We start from the raw sequence: 24,767 nt of genomic DNA, 5'->3' as shown, positions 1-24,767 counted from the left end.
AGCTGATGGAAATGCTTCATTTATTATTTGTTTTTATCCAAAGCCAAATGTTAAACACCAACTACAGTTGAACTCAAAAGTTTACATGCACCTTGCAGAATCTGCAAAATGTTAATTATTTTGATAAAATAATAAGGATCGTACAAAATGCATATTAAGTGCAGACCTGAATAAGATTTTTCACATAAAATACGTTTACGTATAGTCCACAAGAAAAAAAAAAAAAAAGTCAAATTACCCTGTTTAAGTGTTTACATATGCATTCAAATGCTCACTGATGCTCCAGAAGGAAACACAATGCATTAAGAGCAAGGGGTGAAAACATTTGAACAAAATGAAAATGTGTACATTTTTCTAATTTTGCCTAAATATCGTCTTTTTTCATTTAGTACTGCCCTTCAGAAGCTACATAAAATACATGTTTCCCAGAACCAAAACAAAAGCAAAGAATTTATGGGACATGAAGGATTTTTCTGAAGAACAGCAGGCAGTGTAACTGTTCAGGACAAACTATAAACAACTATCACTAAACAAAAGAAACTTTTGAACAAGGTCATTATTATAAATTCAACTGTTATTTTCTCTTCTGGACTATATGTAAAGATCTTTTATGTGAAACATCTTATTCATGTCAGTATTAAATATAAAACAACATGCATTTGCACGATCCCTCTTATTCTGGTCAAATAATTAACATTTGGCAGATCCTGCAATGTGCATGTAAATTTTTGACCTCAACTGTAGTTAGAGAGTACAGAGGGAAAATAATTTTGATTATAACCCTCACAATTTACATTTACGTTAGCAATAAATGTAAGTAACACTACGGCACACTTTTATTTAGGTGCCTGACTGAGACAACACAAGACAAAAACACAGTTTACCTGGAAAACACGCAAACATGAGTTCAAACACAATTTTATTATAAAAGACGGCATTGCAATATTACTTTCTTTAAACCTATTAAATCATTTAATTCCATAATGAACACTTAACATTTTCAACAGACGTCAGCCTTTGTACAGAGAGCTACTGTCGTTGCAGGATATTCTTCTTTAATGAACCAGAAATGTAGAAAAGCAGAGAGGAGACGGGCTCGGTGTTATATTGTGCTGTTATCAGACAGAAACAACATAATCCTTCTGAGGAGATTTGCTTTCACAATCGTCCATAACAGCACTGATTTAAATAAAACAAGCTGAAATCACTAGTAAACCCTTAACTGTGTACTTTGAATTCACTCCTCCTGTCTGCTTCAGTATGTCTCTTAAATATTATTATAATGTCTGTCTTGGAGATTGTTGTAGATGTGCGCTCTATATCACCTGCTTGACTCACAATGCAGGTATGATCAGCAAAAATATGACAATTAGATTAAACTATCAATTCCACATCAGCTGTTCCATTATTGATTTTCATTCATAGTTTCATCCTCTCAGCTCAAACACACACACAAGCTTACAAATGAGTGTTTCCAAGCAGAACAGATGTTATGTCATTTAAATATTAAACATTGGTGTCTTGAAACAATGAAGTCCTGACTTTATAAGTCCTCACTGCAGGTCTAAACATCCTGAAGCCATTCAGCCACACATTCAGCCTCATTCATTCACAAAAATAAAAAAACTACATTAAATTACACACTAAATGAAGATTTGTTGACGAACGTCACATCACGCAGTGCCCGCAGGCAGGAATGCATGTCTGAATGGCTAGAGTCATGTCTACGATCACACACGCTCACCTTTAACCTCCGATGGCAAATCAAAGACTGCATTGCACATTTTGCTTCAAGACTGATGCAGAATTCTTTCAGCTGAATTTGAACTTCTAGACATTACAGGAGGGGGATGAGGAGCCATGACAATATTGTTTTGTAGAATTTACTGCCAGAAACACAGTATGTGTGAGAATAAGGTGTATATGCTGCTCAGGGAAACGCGTTCATGCTCCCCAACCATTCAGTCCAAACAAACACAAGTGCTCAGGCTTTACTGCTGGCCCTCCTTCTTCTCTCCCGTTTCTCCTCCAGAGCTGGAGCCGGAGCCGGAGCCGCTGCTGCCTTCTCTCTCCGACGCCATCTGTCAAACACACACACACACACACACACACACACACACACAGTGTCAGTACTTCGGTCAAATATCTCAAATGTAAAAGAAAAAATGCAATGTTTACAAAAGGTAACAGCAGTGCTTAATTTGAGCCGGATCCTGTTCCCGGAAAATGTAAGATTTTGGATTTTTGCGTTTTGGTATTTGTTTTTAAAGATCCGGCATTAACCAGTGCATTAGATTGTGACAGTGAGTGCAGTGCATACGAGACTAAGCAAGCGCTGGTTTATGTAGATATATTTGTGGGTTACGTATGGTCCTCGACATATTTTTTGACCAATCAGATTTAAGTGCAAAAATCACACTCTTTGATTGGTGCTAAAAAGGCAGAATATTTTGAGAGACAGTAGCAATACCAGAAATGATACCAAATCAAGTGAAATATAACACTGTATAAACATTATAAACACTAGGCCTATAATAAAACAAATCATTTAAATGTCACGGTATTCAGAACAGAACAAGAATGAAAAAAATATATATAAAGCTAAGAAATCAAAACCTCTATAATCTGACACAAATCCACATGTTTTCATATTAGCAATGTATTTGAATGATAAACTACTATTTATAATGTATATACTAGGCTGTTTACCTCACAGGAAAAAAAATATCCTTCATATGAGCATAACAGCAGAGTGGACCGCTTATATAAGCTACAGACTATTAACTTGCCCAGTGTAACCCTTTATGTGTTACATGTTTGGTGTATGTGTGCGTACGAGGCACAGGCACAAGCGAACAGCTGAAGCCAATACTCCACTATATTTTTGTCTTACAGATAAGAGTTTCTCTTGTTTTTGCACACTCACAGTAAAAAGAACATTTGTGCTTTTATAAAATAAAGCAAACTAATAGGATGCACGCTCTGTCATCTCAGTTCTCCGTTTTCATCCCGTGAACTTGCAGAGCGCCGCGCCTCACATCTGCTTTAAATCTGTTAAAGGGGTCATCGGATGCCCATTTTCCACAAGTTCATATGATTCTTTAGGGCCTTAATGAAAAGACTATAATATACTTTGGTTAAAAATTCTCAACAGTAGTTAAAAAAAAAGACACCATTTTACCTTGTCAAAATCAGCTCTGCAAAATGTAATCTTATTTTATTGCATGGTCCCTTTAAATGCAAATGAGCTCTGCTCGCCCCGTCCCTCTCTGCTGTGGCATTATGAGCCGTAATGTTTACTTTAGCTGCGTTTATCGGCGAAACTTGCCAACAAGCACATTATTAAAAAAGGCTGTTTGCAAAGATGCATAAAAAACCCTTTTACTCACTTCTGCTGTGGGTGAAGCTGCATTAGGAATGATTTGTATGAACTAGACGCATATGTAGATTGGGATCGGCCATTTCCCCATTTAAAAATGAAAGTAACACTATCCTCTGCGTCTTCAGCGACTCAGATGTCGGGAGGAAATGACGACTGCTGTGTTCATTATTACATTCAACAACAGAACACCTCAATCGCTCAGAGACATTAGTCTTCCTCTGCACCTGAGTCACACAATGGCGATCGGAGACTGTTTCAGCTCGGTGAGGGCGGGGCTAAGGTAAGGCGCTCATGTCAATCAACTATCGTGGGAGGGGCCTCTGTCTGTGTGTCGTCACACCCACAAGAAGCTGAGAATGACCTGATTTTAAAAAGGGGATATTACTTTTTAAGATTAAAAAAAAAAAAAACACTGGGTGGATTTTTATCATTGTAGGGTGGTTGTGTTCACAAACTGCCAACACACAATGTCTGATGACCCCTTTAATTATTTAAGTCAGATATATTTTGCACATTTATACCTATTCTTGACCCAGGGTTTGAACGCCTGTGCCCTAGACTGTAGTTAGGTTCATGCAGAAACTTGTAAACAATGGTCTTCTAGCTACAGGTAGTTGTGGCATCAACGTTTAGTGACGTCATTGAATGTTCTGGGAAAACTGAAGTTATATTGTTACTGTTGGTCACAGCACCTTTTAACTGCTGTTTTGGATCCAGCAATTATTAATTTACAGATTAAGCACTGGGTAACAGTGTAAAAAAAAAATCTGCACAGACCTTCTTATATGCCATCTCAAAGAGTTTGAGCGAGGCCTGCTGCAGGTTTGTGGCCGCTTGTTTGATGTTTTCTCCCGTCTCGGTGTCCTTCCGTGAGAGCAGATCTTGTACTTTAGCGATCTCCTCCTTCAGTTTGTTACACTGCAGAAAGACATTACAAACGTTCACAACTCCTCTAAAACACTGGTTAGAGCTCTGCAGACTGATAATCAAACAGCTGTAGTGTCAGACCTCATCAGCAGGAAGCTGATCCTTGAACTCCTCCATCTTTGACTCCGTGTCGTGAACGATGCCCTCGGCCATGTTGACCGCTTCCACCCGATCCTTTCATCAAAAACGTTAGTTCAGATGTTAAAACAGGTTCAAAATAAACAATGTTCAACTGTGATTCTGAATCACTTGCAGACATTAGAGACGCTACCTTCCGTCTCCTGTCCTCCTCGGCGTATTTCTCAGCGTTCTTGATCATGTTTTCAATGTCGTCTTTGCTGAGGCCACCAGACGACTGGATTACAACTGAAAATACATTCATTAAATCACAATGTGTGAGGTCAATGTTTTCATTGCACAATGAGTTTAAGCTTGGCTGTGTTTTCACAACCCTTTATACTTCTGTGATGTGACTAGGCATGGGCCGGTATAAGATTCTGACGGTATGATAACCTTGGATAAAAATATCACGGTTTCACGGTATTACGGTATTGTAATCACTGCTCTACAATGTTACATTTAAATGTCTGGGTAAAAAAAACAACCTTTTTTACCCCAAACGGATTACAGTATATTTTATTTTAGGAAACATATAGAACATTTTGTAACATGGAACAGAAGGCAAAATAATTAAAATAAATAATTGAATCTTCTTAATTAAATTAAATTGCAGTCACTTGTGTTAAAGGTGCCCCGTGTAATATTTAAGATGATCTCTAGACAGTGGTGCAATAACTATGTTTTCAGGGGTGCATAAAGACCTTAATTAACCATTATGTTTTTATTAACATAGAATCAGCTTGCGAAAAAAACACTGACACAATGATGAACAAGTAATATTCACAATAACATAGTTTTATTGAATGATAAAGTTAATATAATTCCTTAAATTACATTTTAAAAGAAATCTCACTATTCGTTGCTGTCAAAAAAAAGGTGAGATTTAAATCCTGTATCGGCTTCCGTAGTTCTGTAAAGGGAGGGGTGAGCGGTACTCTGCTGCAATTCACAATCTCGCCGCTAGATGCCACAAAACCTACACACTGCACCTTTAACGTGACAGAAGGCTTAAAAGCAAAGACGTGATTTCACTTTAGCTTAATTGTTGTGCTAAAGTTCACAGAAACGTAAAATTAGAACATATAGTCTGCTATTCCCCACTCTGTGTTGTGGGGGTTCACCTCCTTTGGCCGTCCTGAACTTATATTACTGCTGAATCTCACTGACTGTGGATCACGTGCACAAACACAGACACGCGCCTGAGCACTAACCGGTGGGGGAGGGGCTGCATTGTTTTCTCTGCAGGGACGCACACACACAACCTAGTAGGGAGTCCTGCGCTTTCACTTTGACACAGAAAATGCGCATATCGTAGGAACGGTATAACTTTTTTTGTTTCCGGTTTTGAAACCGTGACTTTTTCAAACCGCGGTAAACCTTGAAACCGGTTATCATCCCATGCCTAGATGTGATACGCTGGAGTTAAAACAGAACTGACTGGATCAGAGCTGTGGTGGGTTTCCCGAATCAGTGTTATCTAACTATGGTGGTAAGCTCCATTGAACTCTATTGGTAATGCAAGAGTTTGCAACCATAGTTGCTTTTGGGAAACAGACTCCTGAATGTGATGCTGCAGTGGATTGTGGACATGTGCGAAAATCTTTTAAAGATATGTGACCCAGGCAGAAATGAGTCAGAACGCGTCTACATTTGAGCAACAGGCAAGAGAAGTCAAAAATTTCAGTTTTGGTCAATTTTGTGGTTTTCACAAAAATGAGTTCATTCAGCCTATTCTAGCGATCCCAAACCAGTGAAATATGATTTTTTGCATATTTGTTCTTGTTCTTATTAAGAAAGATAAAATAAAAAATAGCCATATTGTGATTAATAATATAGTAATCACTTTTTAAAAGCCGAATCAGAGGAAATTATACTTTGGAATCTTCAGAAAACTTCTCAAAAACTCTCTCAAAATCAATTTTGAGATGTTCAATCTTCAAACAGCTTTTGTCCAATTCCAACAAGTCATATCATTTTGACCATTTTTAATGGAGAATGTGAAAAGAAAAAAACTACTCATTTTTCAAAGATTTGCTCATTCCGACTCATTCTGCCAGCATGGGTCATATATGTGACCCTGGACCACAAAACCAGTCTTAAGTCGCAGGGGTATATTTGTAGTAATAGCCAAAAATACATTGCATGGGTCAAAATTATCGATTTTTTTTTTATGCCAAAAATCATTAGGAAATTAAGTAAAGATCATGTTCCATTAAGATTTTATGTCAAATTCCTACTGTAAACCTATCAAAATGTAATTTTTGATTAGTAATATGCATTGTTAAGAACCTAATTTGGACAACTTTAAAGGTGATTTTCTCAGTATTTAGATTTTTTTGCATCCTCAGATTCCAGATTTCAAATAGATGTATCTCAACCAAATATTGTCATATCCTGACAAACCATACATCAATAGAAAGCTTATTGAGCTTTCGTATGATGCATACATCTCAGTTTTGTAAAATTTAACCTTATGACTGGTTTTGTGGTCCAGGGTCACATATTATGATTTGCTATCATTGCTGTGACCTTAACTGCATTACTGTATTTGACATAAAAACCAGCTGTTAGAACTGGTTATCATTAACAAATCCCTCACATAACACAGGTCAAACTGCAGAAGTGGAGCACATTGTTATATTTATTCTATTCTGCAGCTGATTGTGTCTGTACTTACTCTGCTGTTCTCGGCCGGTGCCCTTGTCTTTCGCAGAGACGTGAACGATCCCGTTAGCGTCGATGTCAAAGGTGACTTCAATCTGAGGAACACCGCGAGGAGCTGGAGGGATGCCGACCTGCACAACACACAGAAACATTACGTCTCAGCCACCAGCGGATATGAACAAACAGCTTGCTTCCTAAACTCGCGGCCTAATAAGCTTAGCATTGCATATTATGAATATGGAAAACTGCTCTGTTCCTCTTTTGTAAGTGACTCTGGATAAAAGAGCCTGCTAAATGCATAACGTAAATGTTTTGTACCAGGGTGAACTGTCCCAGAATCTTGTTGTCTGCAGCCATCTCTCGCTCTCCCTGACAAACTTTGATCTCTACTTGAGTCTGTCCATCAGCGGCAGTAGAGAAAACCTGACAAACACAACAGTGTTAATATGTTAATATCCATTTGGACACATTAGAACAGAAAAACACAGCTTTGAAAATGACACGTTTCAGCTGTTTGCCAATATATCTCATATTGCACCAATAATTATTTCTTTTACCAACATAGGTTTATAAAAAAAAAAAATAATAATAATAATAATAAAAAAAATAATCACTCGATAATGAATCATCATTTACCATGACAAAAGAATGCTGAAAACACAGTATAAACCAAAATCTTATGGGGTTAGAAGTGACCAAACCTAACCAATAAAACAGATTTACATTTGAAACATGCATCAAGACATTTTTATCATTAAGACAAGTTTTATATGAATAAAGCAGTTTATTCCAAGTCTTTTAAAGAAACAGGACCACTTAAAAAGCATAAATTAAACCTGTTTCGGTGTTAATTAAATCTGTGCATTTTCACATAAAAACTGATCAATGCACATACATAAAATCACATCAAACAAAAGCTCAAAAGCGCTTGTTTTGCACAAACAACCAGTAAGGTTTGTTTTTATGTACTAAACAAGTACAGACAAGCCACTTACCATGTGATGAGCTCTATGTACACTATATTGCCAAAAGTATTAGGGCATCCCCTTCTAATGAACAGGTTTGACTGCTTTAGTAATTTCCATGAGTACAAATCTTAATGTTTAAGCATATATTGATATTCTAGGGGATTGTGTTTCTAATTCTATAGCAACAATTTGGAAAGGACCCTCGTCTAACATGACAACGCATCTGTGTATAAGGCAAGGTTCACATAGAAATGATTGATTCAGTCAGTGTGGAAGAACTTGACTGGTCTGGTAAAACCAAGTCCTAATGTCAGCTGAACACCTCTGGACTGACTTTAAATGCAGAACTTGAGCCAAAACCTCTTCAAACACAAATTTGACTTGTACATACAGTAGGGACAAAAGGCACTTCCAAAACTGTGGCAACAAAGATGTAAACAATTCATGTACTTAAAAATTGCATTTCCATCTTTGTTGCAACAGTTTTGCAGTTGTCAAGAATGACTGCACCCTTGTGTACAATTAGAATGGGGTGTCCCAATACTTTTGGCAATACAGTGTATGTGCACCGATCAATACTTACATGTGACCCTGGACCACAAAACCAGTCTTAAGTCACTGGGGTATATTTGTAGCAATAGCCAAAAATACATGGTATGGGTCAAAATTTTTGATTTTTCTTTTATGCCAAAAATCATTAGGAAATTAAGTAAAGATCATGTTACATGAAGATTTTTTGTAAAATTCCTACTATAAACATATCAAAATGTAATTTTTGATTAGTAATATGCATTGTTAAGAACTTAATTTGAACAACTTCAAAAGTGATTTTCTCAGTATTTAGATTTTTTTGCACCCTCAGATTCCAGATTTTCAAATAGATGTATCTCGGCCAAATATTGTCCTAACAAACTATCCATTGATGGAAAGCTTATTTATTATTTATTATTATTATCATATGATGTATACTTCTCAGTTTTGTAAAATGTAACCTTATGACTAGTTTTGTGGTCCAGGGTCACATATGGGAATAAAAGCATATAATAAAACTATTCATCATATACAAGTTTTGGTGAATTATTTGAGACCCTGCACCACAAAACAAGTCATATAGGTCTTTTTATAATAAATAAGCTTTCCATTGATGGATCTGTTGGACAGGACAATATTTGACAACTACTTGCAAAAAAAAAAAAAAAAAAAAAAAATTTCTATGGTCTTAGCCATGCATATTACTAATCAAAAATTAAGTTTTGCCATTTTCAAAAAAATTACAAAATATCTTCATGGAACATAATCTTTATTTAATATCCCACCCCCACATTTTTTTTTGACCCATACAATGCATTTCTGGCTACTGCTACAAATACACCTGTGCTACTTATGTTTTATAGGTTTGGACATGACGGGGAGTAAATAATTAAATCTAACCCTTCAAAAAACAAAACAAAAGGCAATATAAAAATGAACTGTCGAATCAGATATTTAAACAGACAGCGTTCAATAAAGACAGACATGCATTCATGAGGAAGTTTAGTCTGTGATATTCAGTCTGAGAATTTTATTTTTTGGGTGAACTATCCCTTTAAATTTCTTCCCAAAGAAGTTTGATCAACAAAACAAAAAAAAACAAGATCCTACTGCTTTATTAGCTCACCTGGCCCTTCTTGGTAGGGATGGTTGTGTTTCTGTTGATGAGTTTGGTGAAGACTCCTCCCAGAGTCTCAATGCCCAGAGACAGAGGAGTGACGTCCAGCAGCAGCACGTCCGTCACGTCTCCCGCCAGAACTCCTCCCTGGATGGCCGCTCCGATGGCCACGGCTTCATCTGGGTTCACAGACTTACTGGGAGCTCGACCGAACAGATCCTGAACCGTCTGCTGGACCTGAGGACGGACACGTGCAGGAATGAAGACACTTTGCTCGAGGATTTCCTCAGAGAGTCTTTCGGCTGTGACTCGGCTCTTACCTTCGGCATTCGGGACATTCCTCCGACCAGCAGCACTTCTCCAATGTCACTCTTGGAGACCTCAGCGTCCTGCATGGCCTTCTGGCAGGGCGCCACGGTCCTGCGGATCAGATCCGCCACTATGCCCTCAAACTGAGAGCGGGTGATCTTCATGTTCAGATGTTTGGGACCAGAGGCGTCCATGGTCAGGTACGGCAGGTTGATGTCCGTCTGTGTGCAGAAACATTATACTACGGTTAGTAAAACAGTCTTCAAATACATTTGTTTCATGCATGGGTTGCTTTACACAGAACTGAATGAGCTAGTAGCACCATCTAGTGGCCATGTGTGGGACACCCTCAGCACCTCAGACAAGGGGAAAATTTACTAACTACAGTCATTTTGGATGAGTTACTGACCAGTTAACCCTTAAATGTATACCTCGGTGTCATTTATTACACTTCATTTTTTCAAGTTTGACATCAACTTCAACTCAATCCATTTATTAAAAATAATATAACAAGAAAAAAAATAAAACAATATCGGTTTTGTGATAATTTTTCTGTACCAAGTGCATAGGGTCACTAGAGACTTGAGGTGTGTAATAGTGTATATTTATTATAATAGTATATTTAAAAAACAAAAACAAAGTGTATTTCTCATGCACAAAAATATGTAAAATATCTGATGAGTAAATTGCAAATCACCTTTATTCCTCAAAGAGGCACTGTTTAATAGACAATAATGATGTGATTTTTCACTAGTAATTATGACAGGCATAAAACAAAAGAATATCATCAGCAAAAATGTAACTGGTTTGAACGGTTTACAGTAGAACAATTACTGTATGCAATAAAATACAAATGTCACTGTTATTTGATGGTGGATGTGGTGAAAAAAGCTGCCAGTGATCAAAATAATGACTTCGAAGTCATTGAAAACAATGCTGAATGTACTGTTTAAGTGCGTTCTGAGGATGACGGCGATGGTAAAATCATCTGCTCAAATTGAACCCTTATAAAGTTTCAAAAGGGAATGAAATATGCTCTATTTTATTCTTCTGTAATTGTTCTGAAAATATCAAGAGAGTTTTTTGCTATTGCAGAAGTTCGAGATCCATCCGTGCTGGATATACTGATCCGGCTCACTTAAGACCTGAATATGTAATAATGATTGGCGAAACATGCATTTAAGGGTTACCTAACTTCTTTTAAATACATTTTTACAATGCATTGTTGTGAAAATGCAGTATTGCTTAGTGCTTTCAGTGTCTTGCGGAAGCTCTGTTCATAGTTTATGCTGCTCCACACAATCTCTATCTGTTCAAAGGCTGAGGTTGGATTGCCTATAACTGATTTCTTCAACCCTGTTCCAAATACTCGGCTAATATAGAGCATGTGAAAACCAGTACTCCAAAAGAGTACCATGTGTGATAAAGCAGCCACTCACCTGCAGAGAGGACGACAGCTCACACTTGGCCTTCTCAGCAGCTTCTCTCACCCTCTGCAGTGCCATGTTGTCTTTGGTCAGATCCACTCCAGACTGCAACGACACGACACATGACTTCAGACCACATGCAAATCACATCAGACCATCTGACATCTTTACACTGCATCTAGATGCAATGCTGAACATCTTGCATTCATATGATCCTCCTCTAATGTGTTAAGACAAGTTCTCATGTCAAATGAAATGAACCTACAGTATCTGACAGCAGCTAAGGATTGCACAAGATTGCATTAATTAGGTAGAATTAAGCAGAATTTAATGCATTTCAATTGAACACATCTGTAAAAAAATGTATTTGTTATCAACAACCCACTGCAGTCCGTTTATTAATAGTCTTGCATAAAGACAACAGCTCAGTGTTTGCATTCTATAACGAGGGTTAAAATGAGCAGTGTAGCAATGATCTTTAGCCAATTTCGAACATATTCAGGACCTTTTTTTAAAACAATATTATTGAATTATATTTTTTATTTTTTCCCTGAGTATATTACTGCAGCAATTGATCTCACGCCGTTTACTGGCTGTCCATACATCACAGTGATCTTTGACAGGAACAACTTACAGAACGTAAATTTATGTAGTATTTTACAGTATGTAAATAGTTTTGATGAATGATTAATGATTAATTTTGATGAAGCATATTAACTTTTATAAAGAAAAAAAAAATGCAAGCTTAAAGATGGGTATTTCATGAGCCTTTACAGTTAAAAATCATTGATTTTAGTGTTCAAATACTGATGATCATTATTGGCCTCAAATTTGCTGACTGTTGCCCCACTACATTTGTTTTTTTGGGAGGATTTACACAAACCTCTCTCTTGAACTCCTTCACTATATGTTTGAGAAGATGCTGGTCGAAATCTTCACCGCCCAAGAACGTGTCTCCATTGGTGGATTTCACCTCGAACACACCCTTCTGGATCTCCAGGACGGAGATATCAAACGTCCCACCGCCAAGATCATAGACAGCAATTCTGGGAAGATGACAGTAATATTCTTTTGAATGAAGTCCAAACACAGTATCAGTAAGTAGATTCATGTCAAATAACAATACGCAAAAAAAAAAGAAAAAAAGACTTCAGCATAAAAATATAATTACGGCTTTTTGTTAATGAGCTACAGCAGTTTCTGTGCATTTGTATTTATAGGCTACTGTTTTCATTATAAATGCCACAGAAACGGTGTAGTTACTTTTCACCATGGTATGAGTCATGATATACAAATATATGACACTATGAGAAACCAATGTGTAATTTTAATAAATCTTGAATCCTAAATCAAGTCACAATATTTACATTTCACCCTATAAAATTGAATTTGTTACAGTTTTTACCTACATTTTTGTTAATGTAAATAATTTACTAGTTAATAAGCTACTGTCAAAACATCTTTATTAGTAACTAATATTTAGCTTATATTCATCTTTTAACATTTAAACCACGACAATACATACAACAATCAGCGTTACGGAGTGAACTGGTTTAATGGTCTACAGACTCATAGATACTCCAGGTTACAGTATCAGTGTTGAACATGACAAAGTGGTATTGAGCATCCCTAACTATATTGACATACAAATATATCTTCATATCATAATGCAGTATGAGTATCTAATACTTACACTTTGTCCTGTGTCTTGTCCAGTCCATAGGCTAAAGCAGCAGCGGTCGGCTCATTGATAACACGCAGCACATTTAAACCTGCAATCTGTCCGGCGTCCTTCGTCGCCTATAAACACCAGATATATAAATAGACAGTCAATTAAAAACAGATTTGGTAAATCAAAGCTGGTTTGCGACGTTCTCAACACGAGAGCTCACTCATGCTCAAACAGTGTAGTTAATCTAGTATAATGTGAAATCATAAAAAGTGAATGTCACACCTGTCTCTGAGAGTCGTTGAAGTAAGCAGGAACAGTAATAACAGCGTTCTTCACCGTATGACCCAGGTAGTTCTCTGAAAACACACAAACAGTGGTTTGACGGAGCCGTTTCATTCATCATTTGTTTTAGGGGTCTTTTCTTCAGGCAGAAGGACTGACCTGCGGTCTCCTTCATCTTCATGAGGACAAAGGCTCCGGCCTGACTGGGAGAGTACAGTTTACCGTGGGCTTCCAGCCAGGCATCTCCATTGGAGGCACGCACGATCTTATAGGGCACGTTTTTCCTGTCAATCACAGCAAAGTTTAGCACTTTAAGGGGAGACATGCTGGTTTTTTTTTCATGCAACCATCAAAATTGAGATTTTGGGTTTTTTGGTGTTTCATAGTGTTTTTTCAGACTAATGGAAAGAAAACATCCAAAAGACATTGTTAAGTGTTTCTTTTATAGCACTTTATCTATTTGTGTCAATAGATTTCAATTGCAATACATATTCTTAAAGGTCGTTTTCTCAAAATGAGTTTTTTCTCCTACACTGAGCCATAAATCTCCACTTCAGTAGCACTTACACACACCACACTTTACATGTTTATTCCTGTCTATATCATGAAGGTTTTTACAGAGGGATTTGTTTATATATGATTAGCTTGATTTTATACAACATTTTAATCCACAAAAAAACTGTTAAATGTTTTCTGCCTAATCCTAGAACTTTCTGAATTATGAAGTGATACAATAAGACACCAAAAATTCCTTCTGTAAAAAAATGGACTCTAATGTAAAAAAAAACAAGAATTTTGAAACTGACTTCATCCAGTGTTTAGATTTTTGTACTACAAATGTATGCAAATTAGTGAATATTTCATTAAATAATGCCTCATTTGCATTTTAGAAAAAAACTTAAAAAAACTCCAAAGTATCAAATGTAATCAATCAACTGGGTAAGTAAGGTAATAACTATTATTATTTATTTTTTTACCCTTTTCACCTGCAGTGTCTTGCCTTAAAAATATAACACTTAAAAATCAACAATATTTACGGACATGAACTTCAAAAATTAAAATCTTACAAATCTTTCTGAACTTCAGCATCATCGTAGCGGCGTCCAATCAGGCGTTTAGTAGCGTAGAGGGTGTTGTTGGGGTTGGTGACAGCCTGACGTTTGGCCGGCATTCCCACGAGTCTCTCTCCATCAGCTGTGAAGGCCACCACTGACGGCGTCGTCCTCGCTCCCTCTGCATTCTCAAGGACCTGTTACCAGAACACAAACAATTCAACTGCTTTTCATGTCAGTCTCAGCCAGACAGCAATAGTGGTGATTACAGCTAAACTCAACTGTTCAACACTGATGGACTTCAAACTATTATTGATCTGAGTTGCTTCATAGCAGAATCGGAATAGTTTCCATAATGGGGTTTCTAGGGCTGCATGATAATGGCTAAAGTTAAAGGATTAATTCACCTTCAGAACAAAAATGTACAGATAATGTCCTCACCCCCTTGTCATCCAAGATGTTCATGTCTTTGGTTCTTCAGTCGTAAAGAAATTTTTTTTTTGAGGAAAAGATTTCAGAATTTCTCTCCTTATAGTGGACTATGGAGTTTGAACTTCCAGAATGCAGTTTAAATGCAGCTTCAAATGCCTCTAAATGATCCCAGCCGAGGAAGAAGGGTCTTATCTAGCAAAACGATCAGTTATTTTTTAAACAAATTGATAATTTACATACTTTTTAACCTCAAATGCTCATCTTGTCTCGGTCATGTGTACTCTGTGTAATCCAGGTCTATACATTTAGGGGATGTCAAAAAACTCCCATTTTGTTTTCTTCCCCAACTTCAAAATCATCCTACATCGCTGCAGAAGTACTGACCAAGTGTTTACAAGCAGCGATGTAGGGCAATTTTAAAGTTAAAGACAAGAATGAAATGGGAGTTTTCCAGCATAACCTAACTGTATTGACCCAGATAGACAAGACAAGACGAGCATTTGAGGTTAAAAAGTATATAAATTGTCGATTTGTTTAGAAAATAACTGATCGTTTCACTAGATAAGACCCTTCTTCCTTGGCTAGGATCGTTTAGAGCCCTTTGAAGCTGCTTTTTTGAAGTTCAAACTCTGAAGTCCACTATATGGAGAGAAATCCTGAAATGTTTTCCTCAAAAAACAATGTCTTTATGACTGAGGAAAGAAAGACATGAACATCTTGGATGACAAGGGGGTGAGTACATTACCTGTAATTCTTTGTTCTGGAAGTGAACAAATCCTTTTATCATGATGACTTTGCTAAAAAATAAATATGCCTTCAAATCAAAAGAATGTCATATGGTTTGCTCTCAGCTGACACCACAAATGACCATGTGAAGGAAAACAGACTGACTGTATAATACTTTCATTTGAGTGGAATATCTCAATAGGGAGCACGTTCACAGGGTTGCCAGGTTGGGAAGATTAAGTAAACCACTAAGCAGAAAAATGCATCGATTTAAGAGTAAAGCTATGATTGGGAGATTTTAAATTCTGCAACAATAAAAGCAAATGAAAATCAAATCTTTTCAGGATAAATAACCAGTCAGCAAATATGACAAATGAATATGCTTCAATTTAAAAAAAAAAGCAGTTATCATAATTATAATTAAAATGTTTTATCAAGCAGCCCTACTAGTTCTCATAATAACCGTTTATTACTGTGAAGCTGCTTTGACATGATCAGTACTGTATAAAGCACTTCCGAAACGAACTTGACTTGGAAAGTTGGCAACTTGACTGATTTGTTCTAGTGACTGAAGGTTAATTCAAATGCGTTCATGGTCTCAATAGCAGACTTGATTTAAAATGTGTCACTCATAAAGAAGAGGCGTTTACAATTAGTAGGTTTACAACCAATAAAATTCCTCAATTATTTATTTAAAAAATAACTGTTGCACTAAATATCTAAAACGTCTAAACATTTCAACTCATGATCATCTCCAATTAATTCTAAACAAGAAAAGCCGTGTCCCGTGTCTCAAGAATGTGATACTGACTATCCATAAAGCTTCAGTTCCATTCACCTCAAATTAAATATACCATATATACACTCAGAATAAAGACCGTTATCATAATTTCAGATGGTACAGAGCCAAGAAAAGTCTGCCTGGTGTTTTAGCTACTACTGACCAGGTCCATAGAGAAACCAGAAACATACACTTTACATTTTTGTAAATATTTTAAGGTTAACATTAAGCATCTGAACAGAGATGAATTAGTGACAGCTCATCTTTCTGTTACCAGGCCTAGGTTTTATCCACTAAACGTGAGCAACAGGAGTTATAGCTCACCTTTGCTTGTTTTCCCTCCATCACAGCCACACAGGAGTTTGTGGTTCCCAGATCAATGCCAATGACAGCGCCTCTGATCGCCTCCGACCTGAAACACCATCCAGCCGCTCAGACACTCGCTCACAGACCTCCAATGCCCACAAGATGTTCTTAACAAATGAGTTAATACTCACGCATAATGACGTCTGGATGCGGTCTGGAGAGTCTGCTGTGTCAATCCATTCCAACAAGCCTAACAAAACCAGACAAAACAGGTCATAAGCAGTGTAGGAGGAAACGCATTACAAGTAACACAAGTTACATAAATAATATTACCAATATTTCCAAGTAACTAGTAAAGCAACACATTACTTTTTAATTGACAAGAAAATATCTTGAGTTACTTCCCCCTCATTTATTGATTAAAAGCTCTCCTGTCCCCATGTGGAGAGAAATTGTGAGTAAGATGTAACTTTAGTTCTAGAATAAATGTGAACATGCATTAATTCATCTCACTCACTAAAAAACAGATACAGTGTTCTTCAAAATGAATAAAAACAGTCAAATTCAATGCAAACCTGCAATAATTAAATATGTTACATAATGCAAATATCCTTTATGTATTTATTCCCATTTTATTAACCGATTGCGTCTGACCTTCGATGATCCAATTCCTCCATACTAATAAGCAATAATGACTCAAGATAATCTAACATTTGTTTTCCTTGCTGAAGAGTTTCATTTGTTCTTCTGCGGTCTATTGTAGTCAATTTACTTTTCTCTAAGCCTGAGGCTTTTGGTGTGAAAAGGCTTTTACATTTGACAAAAATACAACTTTTTATATTAAAAACAAACAAGCAAGCCCTGCCCAGATTTAAAAAGTAATGCAAAGGCAACGTAACGCATTACTTTCCATAAAAAGTAACAAAGTAACGAAATTAGTTACTTTTTTAGGGAACAACTCAATACTGTAATGCATTACTTTTAAACGTAACGTTCCCCAACATTGGTTATAATAATCTAGAAAAAGCCAAAACAAAGTAATTAGAGAAAAAAGAAAACATGAACCGTTAGTGCATGAGGTCTATACAGAATTAAGTGTGGCCATGTGGTTTGATGTCATGTAATCCACGTGATTCTCTTCACATCAACGATAATTTGCCATAATGGCAACATCACTTCAAATATGCAGAATATATCCCTCATGAATAACTGTTTATCAGTGAAGCACAGAGATGCAGGTCAGCTCATCTCATAACCGAGTCAGGATGCTTCAGGACACTTGATGAAGGTCATTCACACACCAATGAATGACCTGCACTGATATCTGCACATGTCTAGAAGGTGTAACAGCTGTTCTTTATAAACCATCTTCACCAAGCACTTAACGTTAATGTTACATAATTTGTCACAAAGCAGAGAGCAGTTTGATCACATGAACGTCCAGGCCTTCACAAACGCAAGAGGCACACATGAACAAATCTAAATCTAGAGCTAAACGTCTCTTCACATCGTTTTTGACAGATTTTCTATGAAGTGTACTGCTACATCTGATCATTGCAAATCACTTCAGTCCAATGTCATTGACACACACTCAACAGATCCTCTTACTAAAGCTTCAGCACTGCTAACTACAGTCCAGATCACGATCTGAACGCTAACAAACATGTCGAAACATCACCAAGAGATGAAGCAACACCTCTAAACAACCACTTTTCATTTCTTTTTTTAAATCGCTCAGTAGTAACGTTAATACAGGAGTCGCTCACCTTCTTGATGAGTTCAGACACACCGCTGCGGGATTTCTGGGAGCACGATACATTTCTCACTGCTGTTCTCGCCGCAGACAACATCTTTGACTGATTTAATGTCTAGATTCAGGTGAACGCTGAGAAGAGCTCTTTGTAAAGCGGCTGAATGTCAAATAAATGAACTCTGGTGGGTCAATCTCAGGCCCTGTGCTGTCACTAGCGCTTGTACTGAAGTCTCACCGAGGCTCTTCTAGAATTATCCAACACCACATGGCGTACAGAAGGACCTCGTAGCAGTTCACCGACCGCCTGAACAGAATTAGACATTTTGATTTGATTTTAAATAGCAGTGTTGTTTAATGCAGTTATTCGCTGTGTGTTATATGCTATTGTTGTCTGAAATGATATTAATCTTTGCCAAACACATGATTCAATAATTTTTGAATGACAACATGAATCAGGCATATGTGCAGACATCAAAGACTTCAATCCTGAAGGTCATACCAAAATCTTTCGTAGTCGTTACATCATTTGGCACTCTCATGCAATTATTGTTATTATTACATTTCCTTCTTGTGTGAGTTTTTGGAATAACATATTTGGTGAGAGATTTGGCTTCTTCGACAAAAATTATTTTTATCTAATAAAGTTGTTGAAGTCCCTATTAATTACAAACTTGCTAAAAATAATAATAGTATTTAATAGGGGGTTAATAATAATAGGGGGTTATGCATACTGTAAAGTGTTTTGGGTCGACTTTTCTAATTCTGTTAAAAAATACTTAGACCCAAACTTATTGTATAACCCCCAAAAATGTATTTTTTTGGATTCTCTTTGAATTTCGACCCTTCTCACTGTGAATTTATTATTAATTTATTGTCATTCCTTGGTAAAATTTTAACGCACTTTTTTATTTTCAGGAAATATTTTGATATGTATGTCAACTCTTTAAGAAACTCTAATAATTCTATTGCATGTAAGACTCTTTCATGGTGTAAATCCTATAAACTAATATATGCTTTGGATTAATTTATGTAACCCTCGTTGTCTTTTTTGTTATTATTTTGCCTTTGTAGTTGTAATTGTTGTTGTTTGATTAAAAAAAAGGTATTATTACATTCTGCCAGGCTTCTCAATTAATCATGCGAACATTATTTTTGGGTATTGTGATTCAGATCCTTTAATTTTACATTCACAAAACTCTTCTCTATGTTTTTAAAAGAAATGGAAAACCACCCTTGAATGTTATTTTGGTCTCTGAACTACAATAAAGCTCTACTTTGGGGGTCTTCATGTTAACATTTCTATGTATTGAAATATTATTATTGAATAAATCATATTGTCATTATATCAGTCACATTTCACATTCACCAAGCCTGTTTTCCACTGTTGCTCTTAAATAAACTGATATAAAGACTTAGTTTCATAAAAAGGTTATTTTGGTTCTCTCTCATTAACATTTTAATCTGGACTAAAACAGACCAAAACAGGGGGAAGAAAAAATACATACATTGGGAATGTTGGTAATTTTCATTATTCTGATTTAGCTTTTTTAGTTGTGTTATTTTGCACTTTAATTCTGCATTTGTTTGAAACATTTATGACACTGTTTTATTGTGTATTCTCTTACTGTATTTAAATGCTCAATGATCTTTTTGTTTCTTGATTTAGTTTAAAAAAGTTTAAAAAAGTTGTTATTAAGAGGACAACATTAAGGTTTGTGTTTATTTTGCACCTTGTGTTTGTAATGTAATATATATATATATATATATATATATATTTTTTTTTTTTTTTTTTTTTTTGTCATTATCTACAGCTGGAGTGTTCTAGACATCCACCAGAGGGCAGTCCTCTCTACTCCACTGCCATTCCATCCTGGACTCCATTTCCCACAATTCTTAGCCCGGTCTCCCTCTCTATGGTTCCCCTTGTTAATTTCTATGGTGTTTAATTAGCTCCTCATTACTTTGTTATCCTGTTTTTCTCTCCCTATTTATCCACCTTTTTCTTCTTGTAAGAGTGAGCACTGTCATTTGTAAATTGTAAGGTTCTGGCTGTGTAAAAACAGCTCGTTTTGCTGCTTGATATTGCAGACTGTTGTGTCTTGCCATATTATTTTAATATAGTATCTTAATTATGAGCACACTGGGTTGTAGTCCAACCATTGCATGTTTTTATTCTTCTTGTTATTTTCCTATAGTGGATAATGAACCAGAAGTCTCATCCATAGGCTTACTTGCACATTAAAAAAGGTGGATACCCTGGGCATTTCCCTGTGTCTTTGTGAAGTCTTGTATGTGTTACTTACTATATTTCCGAGCTCTCTAGTGTCTATCAGTTCCATGGTTTTTGGCCCCTGCCTGTTTTCTGGATTTCCCTGTTAGCCTGAGTTTTGTGTTGGACTGTTTTGTAACATTATTATTTTGTCTTGGTGGTGATGTGGAGATGCAGACCAGAGGGATGTCAGTTCTCTTCACTGTGTTTTACATTCCCTACACTGAGAATCCTAAACAGTGCAGGTCACTTTTTGAGGCTGTAAAGAAAGTGTCTGAATCTTGATTGTGAAAAGTGTACAGCTCGAATTTAGTCACTAAGAACAGACTGTTGCTGTAGCAAATACAGACATGCTGTTCCACATAGCTTAGGTTGTTTAGATGTTTATTTTGTTACAACCTGCTCCATTCTAGAGTTCTCATGTTCCAGCAGCCCTAATGATCAGCCACAAGTAATTAAAATCAGAATAACAGTTTTATTTTGTTTACGAAAGGAAGACAAAAGAGCTTAAAAGGGGATTAAGACAAAACAACAAACAAACCATAGAAATGTGACTTAAAGAACCATAGAGATTTTTTAAAGAGAACCCTTTACTTTCACACAAACCCAAAATATATTTTTGTCTGTCTTTGTATGGCTTTTAAAATTCAGTGGGTATAGTTCTGTCATTTTATGCTTTAGGCACTAGACTTTTCACAGCATCATTTATTGAATCAGCAAAAGCTGCTTACACTTATTGTGTCTAACCTGCCAATTTGTCTTTCAGACAGCTTAACTTAGGCACTAGTTTTTTGACCTGCTAATGTCAAAACAACACCAAATAAAATGAAAAAATTCCTAACTTTAACTAACTTTAATTAAAAACTATTATTTTACATTCTTAAGAAGTTTGTGTTGTAAGAAAGTACAGGGATACTTTAAATATAAAAAATTTCTACGATGTATATATCAAAGATGCTATTGTGATGGGCGACTGGTGGGGGAATAGAACCCAGGTCCCTGATGTGAAGTGTAGTGATGATTGTCTTAGGTGGGTCTGGTCTCCCTGTCAGGGAAACTGACTTTTCTCTGTCTATGGTTGCAACCCCAGCAGTGGAAGTCTCTGATAAGATCTGGACCTAAGATGTCTCAAGCTGGCACCCAGGTATTAGACACTTCATCTGAAGATCCAGACTCATAAATCCAGCTGTCAGTGCATGGTGTACATTGGCTGTCCACCAATTATCTAGGGTACTGGAGATGGCTTTGTAGCTGTAAACAGAGGAGAGTAGACAACATGCTTTAAACGAATGTGGGGTGGATGCACCTAGGGTGAACTAGGGTAACCCATGGATGCTAAAGACATCAGGAGCTCAGCTGTGTTACTTGCTGTGGGGATCTTGTGGGGATCTAATGAGTGTTAGGCCAGGATATAAGTTGGCATGTCTTGTAGAATCTATCCACCACAATCGAGATGACTGTTATCTTATGATTATGGTAGGCTGGTTGCAAAGTGAGGAAGATGGACATCCCAGGATGGGAAATGGATGCAGCAGATGCAGCAGGTTCTTTAATTTTGAAGTTTAATTTTGAGTGCACACAGAATAAGCAGACACGAATGCCCAGGTGCAGATTCAATTTCTTGGCCTCCTGGATGTAAGTGAGGTTCCTGTGTTCCATTCAGATGACGACTCTCCTCCAGCTAATGACTCCAATTTCTCAAATAGACTGGGGCCACTTCACAGTACAGGTCTTGCCAAGTTCCATCAAAATGCTTCTATTGGAGGCAAGGAATAAAACAGTTGGTAAATGAAATTCGCTCGCCTCCGGGCTTACAAAGAACACTGTTAATGATAGCCTGGAAAATGGCTGGGGAACTTACTAGCCCAAAAGCATTAGGTGATATTCACAATGGCCATTCAACACATATTCTAACCAGGTGGTAGGCATTCTAAAAGCCTTGTTTGGTATATATTATTGCACCTTGTAGGAGTTTAAAAGTTGTGGTCGTCACTGGCAGTGGGTAGTGATTCTTCACACTGATAGCATTTAGACCCTGACCACAAAGAAAAAAAAGCAGCTTCCTGCAGTTCAGCAGACAGCAATTTAGGCTATAGAAGTTTGTTACCCAGGACAGTGAGACATCAAACGAAAGGCCAGAAGTGAGAGACGCCTCATTGTACCCATCACAGAGAGGCATGAAATCACTTTCCAGAACGTTCCTGCCTGGTGGAATGATCTTCCCACCCCCATCCGGAATGCAGACTCCAGACCCCCATCCAGAATCCATCTCTTTCGACACTATTTGACCCAATAAAAATGAAAAAATGTGTTCTCCTTGTTCTTCTTATTCTTCCCTTTCTAGCCTGTACTCAACTAACAATGCCTGATATATAGTATTATGAGCACTTCCTATGTCGATCTGCCTCCTTAGGATGAACCGCTTGTTGTATTCCCTAATTGTAATTCATTTTGGATAAAAGTGCCTGCTAAATGAATAAATGTAAATGTAAGTTTCCATTTGGAAGGTAAGTCATTAATCTTGTCTCAGCCCCCTTTTTCTCGGGCAAGAGCTGTTTTTTTTTCGGCAGATCAAGGTAGTTGGATTGAAGTGTCCTGACACACTGCGATACTGGCAACACTTCTCTCTCATACATGTGTACTTCTCGAACTGTAATGACAAGTCCTTCCCAGGTGTACAGGCTCCTCAGAACACCTGGTCAGTAGGGGAGACCACTGAAATAGTGGAGATGTGAAAGTCTTATGATGATGTTCACTTTGACAATCTTGGATGTGGTTGGTTGTATTGATCAAAGATTCCAAATCAGTGGTGAACTTCATGCATGAGTTGACCAACCTCTGCTCTACTAACATCATCTCTGCTATGAAGAGGTCACTGCTGATCATGAGAGGAACTGTTGCTTCCAGAGAGCCATAGCTCTCTTACGAAAAGCTATGGTCAACTCAGCTGCGGGGTACCTTGAGACTGGGTTGGATTGACTAAATAGCATAGGCTTAAGATATGGACTTGTCATTTAGAGATGGAGAATCTCAGTAAGAATCTGTTCAAGCTTGTGGATGGCAGTGGTTTGACCAGAGAGCATAGCTAGGATGTGTTCCGCATTGGAGGAGATTCTTTTGATGAGTCTACATCTGTTGTAAATGTTGACTGGCAGGGGAATAAAACCCTAATCTCTAGTTTGAGGTGTAGTGATGAGGCCTGAGGTCTCCCAGTCAGGAAAGCTACTTCTCTCCCTCTGGTCTACTAGGGATGACACTTTGCAAAACCAGCAGGGGTAAACAAAGAAGCTCAGATGACTCAAAGCATGCAGTCTTTACTTGATCTTTCTCTTAAAATAGAAACAAGAGTAGAAGCCAAGCTTCCCCAAATAAACATAAAGAAGGGCAAATGGCAACACAGACACAACACCAAACTCTCTAAAATGGTCAGTCATAACCAAAGAGTTCTGCTTAGTTATCACTAAAGCTCTCTCTGTTTTGCTTTGCTTTATCGTTAGATTGTGATGCTGCCTCAGAAGTGTTTCTAAACTTTTGTATTCAAATTGTATTCAAAAGTCATTGTCTGATATTGGAGTGAGGCAACAAGACAGCTTCTTTAGCTTTTAGATGCAGTTGATGTGTTCCTGAAGTACTTAAGTTTGTTACACAGGTGAGACATCAATTGAAAGTTTACTCTTACTTCTCACTCACATGTGTCCCTTTCGGCCTGTGATAACGACTCCTTTTCGGCTGTATAGGCTCCTCAGAACTGCCGGTCAGTAAGGGACACCACTGAACCAGTGGAGGTGTGAATGTCAGGCAACTGAGTCTTATGATGAGGTTCACTTTTCCTGAATATCTTAATTAGCTGGTTCCAGTTTGATTACTGTTGGAGCTTAATTTTGCAGGACTGGCAACGTTGCTGTGATGTTTAAGCAGGCCCAGGGCGACATAAACACCTGGGAAACACACTAGACATACCTCATGATGGGTAATAACATGCAAAAACTGCAGTTGTGGGTATTGGGACAGACCCTTTGTGTATCTATGATCTGCAGTCCAGGAAGAAT

The 24,767-nt window shown here is 37.2% G+C and overlaps 1 protein-coding gene across 1 annotated transcript; it reads right to left on the bottom strand.

The window, feature by feature from the left end:
- Window positions 1-1,324: 1,324 nt before the first annotated feature.
- On the bottom strand, window positions 1,325-18,695 carry hspa9 (heat shock protein 9). The gene is made up of 17 exons (XM_073820641.1): window positions 18,463-18,695; window positions 16,888-16,946; window positions 16,715-16,802; window positions 14,467-14,648; window positions 13,559-13,683; window positions 13,400-13,473; window positions 13,139-13,245; window positions 12,329-12,491; window positions 11,458-11,550; window positions 10,030-10,239; window positions 9,719-9,946; window positions 7,412-7,516; window positions 7,107-7,224; window positions 4,581-4,675; window positions 4,391-4,483; window positions 4,160-4,300; window positions 1,325-2,081 (listed from the first exon to the last, which is right to left on the bottom strand). The coding sequence occupies exons 1-17, from the start codon at window positions 18,544-18,546 to the stop codon at window positions 1,992-1,994; spliced, it is 2,055 nt and encodes a 684-aa protein (XP_073676742.1). The 5' UTR covers window positions 18,547-18,695; the 3' UTR covers window positions 1,325-1,991.
- Between the last annotated feature and the right edge of the window lie 6,072 nt (window positions 18,696-24,767).

Source organism: Garra rufa, chromosome 16, assembly GCF_049309525.1.
Source record: "Garra rufa chromosome 16, GarRuf1.0, whole genome shotgun sequence".
In the NCBI taxonomy this organism is placed as follows: Eukaryota; Metazoa; Chordata; class Actinopteri; order Cypriniformes; family Cyprinidae; genus Garra; species Garra rufa.
The sequence above is the reverse complement of the archived record's forward strand: the minus strand, read 5'-3'. Positions and strand labels throughout refer to the sequence as shown.